Below are 4,602 nucleotides of genomic sequence, written 5' to 3'. Positions count from 1 at the left end.
AACGTCAACATTTGTCAAGAAAGTTTTTTCCTCCTGGGATTTTACTATCACAGAGAGAAAAGCTGCAAATATAAAACACAGGAGTATATATAATGAACTTACTGTAAGTTATATTTGAAATATTTTAAATGATTATCTCATGGTCATTGATATGCTGATTTGGAAAACATCTGACAATAATCAGATTTAGGTCTATATTAAGAGTATTTCAATAGATTGATATAAGTAGCCTGTTTGAAATATGAAATATATGCAGTGTGTAATTGTTGTTTCCCCATTTTATTTATTTCACAGCAGATATTAATCTACTTCTTTTACCCTATTTGTAAATTGTATTGAAAATGTATAAAGAAATAATGTTCAATGAAATTTTAATGAAACTGAAATCCCCAGGAGTTGCTACAGGAACTGCAATGTGAAGACATCGATGAAGATATCTGTACCAGGACTATATGGTTCACTGTCAAACTGGTGTTTTGGGCATTGATCGTAGGATTCTTAGCGCTGATGGGTTGGGCAATGTACCTATTACTGGATGAAGACATTTCTTCAAGTGTGGTAAGATTATTCTGTCGATGGCCTACACATTAATAATTGATATTGGTAATTAGACTCCCACAATCATCCTGCTGTCTTAGATTCAGAAAACACAGTAGCATAGGGAAATGTGATAAGATGGTCTGCGTTTTATTTAGTAACATCTCGAAAACAAGTAAGATTCAGTTCTCGGTTAGTTCATTATTTTGAATCAGATTTATATGTTTTGTTATTAATGTGATTATAGATTTACCTTCTGGTATGACTTACAAAATCTGTCTTTGAATAAATTTTATTATATCACATAGGTAAGTAGGATTAGATAAAATTTTGCTTTATGAAATAAGTTTGTAAAAGATAGTAATCATTCGTTCATTGACACAGCTATTTCAGTGAAGACTTTAGTTGTTAACCCTTTTGCAATTAGCATGTTTCTCAGGGTCTGATCACCTTTGTATTGATTCGTCCTATTGAGGAAGGTTAACCCATTCACGTTGGGTCATTGCACGGTCGCAATACCAGGGTTCTCGAACGCATAAGCCTAACGCCTCTAGATTCTCGGACGCACAAGCTGTGAACCTGGGCTGCCCGCTCGCTCAACCTGAGTGTGCGGTCTCCCCTTACAGCTTGTCCCGGGCGTCTGACGCAAAAACCACAATACGTGTCATCACGTCAACTGGCTCCAATGGGTTAATGTAGGACATCCCCATAACATGGTTTAGTATTAAGGCTAAAACAAGATCAAGATACAAGAAAAGAAAAAAGGTAAAAAAAATTAGGTAAAGAGAAAGAGAAGTAGAAGAATCAATTATAAGACTTATTGAACTTTCCAGTCGTTGTTTTCTATTATAGGATTGGCAATCTTATACTGTGTCACTTTTATCTAAATTGGTTGACCCAATACTCTCAAAATGAAGTGATCATTGCTATCATGCTACTGGACAGTGCATCAAACTAACAAGAAAATAAAAGATGGATTCTTCAGGGCATCCTCCTTTATCTCTGTCACTCAGACTCCTACTTCACTTGGTGTGTACAGATATATTGTATGACAACAGATACTAGAACCTGCCATTTGAGTAAAAATGTTTGACGGAAACAGGAAGGGAATGATTCCATGGACAAAAAAAAATTGTTCATTGATTGTGGTATTTTCTGTATGTCAGGTCTGGTATCTATTTTGCAATTTAGATACAGTGAGATGTACTAAATGCAGACAACAGTGCTCTAAACTATATTTTATAGAAAAACATTGACAGGCTACATGGGACAAGCATGCAATATGGAGCAGTCATACATGGAATTGACTGGAGATGTTTTGTCAAATGACAAGACCTGAAAGAGCTACATTAAGCATACTGACCCTTCTTGTGGACCGTTCTTACCTATTGAGTCTTGGGTATGAGAGTTGAGAGACTGGTTGACATGAATCTGGCCATAACCATAAGAGCCTCAAAAATAAGAATGTTATATGACATGCCAGTGTCTAATGTTAGAAAAAAATTTCCATGGGCCTTACTCAAGATCATCTTCTAGGAACTCCACAAAATAAACATGATTGTTTGTTAGTTCCCTGAGAAAAGTTATGATTATGGTATTTGAAAAGTAAATGAAAATCATGAATTGTTATTGTAAAGGTAGTTAAACCGCTGGAAATATCACATAATATATTATTTAACTGAATGAGTTAAACTAGTATATTTCTGAAGGGATATGGATGCTAGCATCCATTTTTGAGTTTGGACCACAAGATATAAGTAAATACAAAAGAAATACCATTCCATTTAGAAAAGAAGAAGAGGAGCTGCACTGACATGGGAACATTACAGCCACTGCACACAATCTGGTTCACCTTCCTGTTCTTATTCTGCCAGCACATCTTACATCAGGTACTTAAGAGAGGAGAGCATCTTTACTCAGCATTTTTATTGTGTGTTATTGCTCTCTGAAGTTAGTGATTAGTAGATGCAAGGGTTTTTTCCATCCCATCTCTGACACTGCAGCACAATGATCACAGTAATAAACACTATCACAACACGTATAAACAGGCAGAGAAATCAGTTGTCAGTGGTAGCACAGTCAATCCCAGTCTGACTGTATGTTCCAGATATCCCTCTTATATGGAAGGGTTTGCTATCCACCATCCCCATTGATGGTTTCGAGGGAAGGCAATCTGGAATGTAGGAGGTGTGGCAGTCATAGGTCTTTTGATGGTCAAAGTACTTGGGAAAGCAACTATGTGTGAATTACTTGTTCATCAAAGTTGACCTGATCTGACCTGGCGATTGCTTTGCTAGGTAGAGTGTGATATTCATATAATATTTGTATATTGATCTTTTGATGTATTTAACCCATTAACGACAGGGCTATCTTGGCTCTAAATGGTCGAAACGCCAGGATATTTTAAACGCATAAGCCTAACACCTCGGGATTCTTGCCCACACTGGCCTTGGCCAAGCATTATACTCCCAATCACCAAGAGGATAGCCACGACAAAACATCTCTTCTCTGTTGGCTGACCCTGCCACCACTTGATGTGATATCTTGTCACCCGTCGTTAACAGATTAATATCATACATAGACATACTATATAATTCTCAGGATAATATAGTATGTTTATATATGATATTAAATGCATAAATAGATCAATATATAAACATACTATATAATCCTCATAGTAGAAACCATGGACTGGTGCTGGCTAAGGTTTTATTTCCTGCTGGTGCCAGGAGAAAGTGGTGTCATCTATGTTTGGAATTTTAAACTAAACCTATATAGTGGTAATGATATAAATTGTAATGATAATATCCATCATGTGTTACAATATATAACTATTACTCTCAGTATGATTGTAAATGATAATAATCAGGCTAATTAAAAATACCTAAATATAGATTGATTTGGCCTTTTAGTACTACTAATGACTACTTCTAATAAAATTAATGAATTACCAAATCATGATGGTAGTAGTAATAACAGTAGTAATATTACCACTAAAAGGATAATAATGATAGTAATAATCTCTCATTGTAAGGTGTGATATTAAACTGCTAAAGAATGTGATCCCTATATTCAGGCATGCTCCGATGAGGGCAAACTGCACATAATCACCACTGGATGCTGGGAAATGCTTGTAATATTTTTTTGAGGCTCATGATGCGAATTTTGATATGCAGTTTGCAAAAATATATTAAATTATATGTATGAATTAAGTTAAGAGTAGTTGAAAGTGCTTGATTTGCCTACTGCATCTGTGCCAAATAATAAGGTGCATCCTTTAACCCATTCATACTGGATGACTTGATATCATGTCATCAGAATATATCAAGTAATCTGGATGATGTCCTATCACTATGCTAGTGTTACATAATTACATTTGTATATACACATTATAGTTACATTTGTATATACACATTATAGTTGCATTTTTTATACAAATTATTATTTGCTTTTGTATATATCCATTTTTTTTACTTAAAAAATTACCCTCTAAAATTGGGAGAGTGAAATCCTCTTTGAGATTATTTGATGAGACTGTGGCCATGCGCAACACCTCATCAGTTATATATTATGATGCTAAACATTGTGGCTGGAATACTATTATCCTGAATGTGTACCTGATTTGAGGGTTTATATTTATTGTGAGATATATGGTTTCCATCTCATTGTCTTTAGGAAGGTTGTATTTGACTGATATTGGTAACATAGCTCATTTTCCAATCTCATGGATTAGACTCTGGAAAGGACAGAAGATATTTATGTGAGGATAAAAGCATGTTTCTGATTTTTATTTTATACATGTGATATATGTGCCCAATTAATTTTGGCTTTAGAATGTTTCAATGCACTTTTATACCATTCAGGCCACGATACCTAATCAAGGACAGTTTGGGGTGGAAACTCAAAAAATATGCTTCAATGCCATAAACATTCAAATTTTCAAAAATACTCTTGAAAAAAATATCAGTAAAAACAAACAAGCATAAACACACACACTTACTAATTGCTGTCTTACCTCCATCATCATGATAATGATAAGCATGATTTTGATTATGATCATGCTAA

At 34.7% G+C, this 4,602-nt stretch overlaps 1 protein-coding gene across 2 annotated transcripts in view; it reads left to right on the top strand.

The window, feature by feature from the left end:
- LOC122243924 (transmembrane channel-like protein 7) overlaps positions 1–4,602 on the top strand; it is a gene marked incomplete at its 5' end in the record, with an annotated part of 47,159 nt that continues 42,557 nt past the window's right edge. For both annotated transcript variants that reach the window (XM_086540901.1, XM_086540900.1), the window contains 2 exon segments: positions 1–103; positions 394–558. In XM_086540901.1, the coding sequence (XP_086397027.1) occupies positions 1–103; positions 394–558 (268 nt within the window).

This window comes from Penaeus japonicus, unplaced genomic scaffold, assembly GCF_977035675.1.
Source record: "Penaeus japonicus unplaced genomic scaffold, GWHDUDI00000001_assembly GWHDUDI00000010, whole genome shotgun sequence".
NCBI classification, from domain to species: Eukaryota; Metazoa; Arthropoda; class Malacostraca; order Decapoda; family Penaeidae; genus Penaeus; species Penaeus japonicus.
The sequence above is the reverse complement of the archived record's forward strand: the minus strand, read 5'-3'. Positions and strand labels throughout refer to the sequence as shown.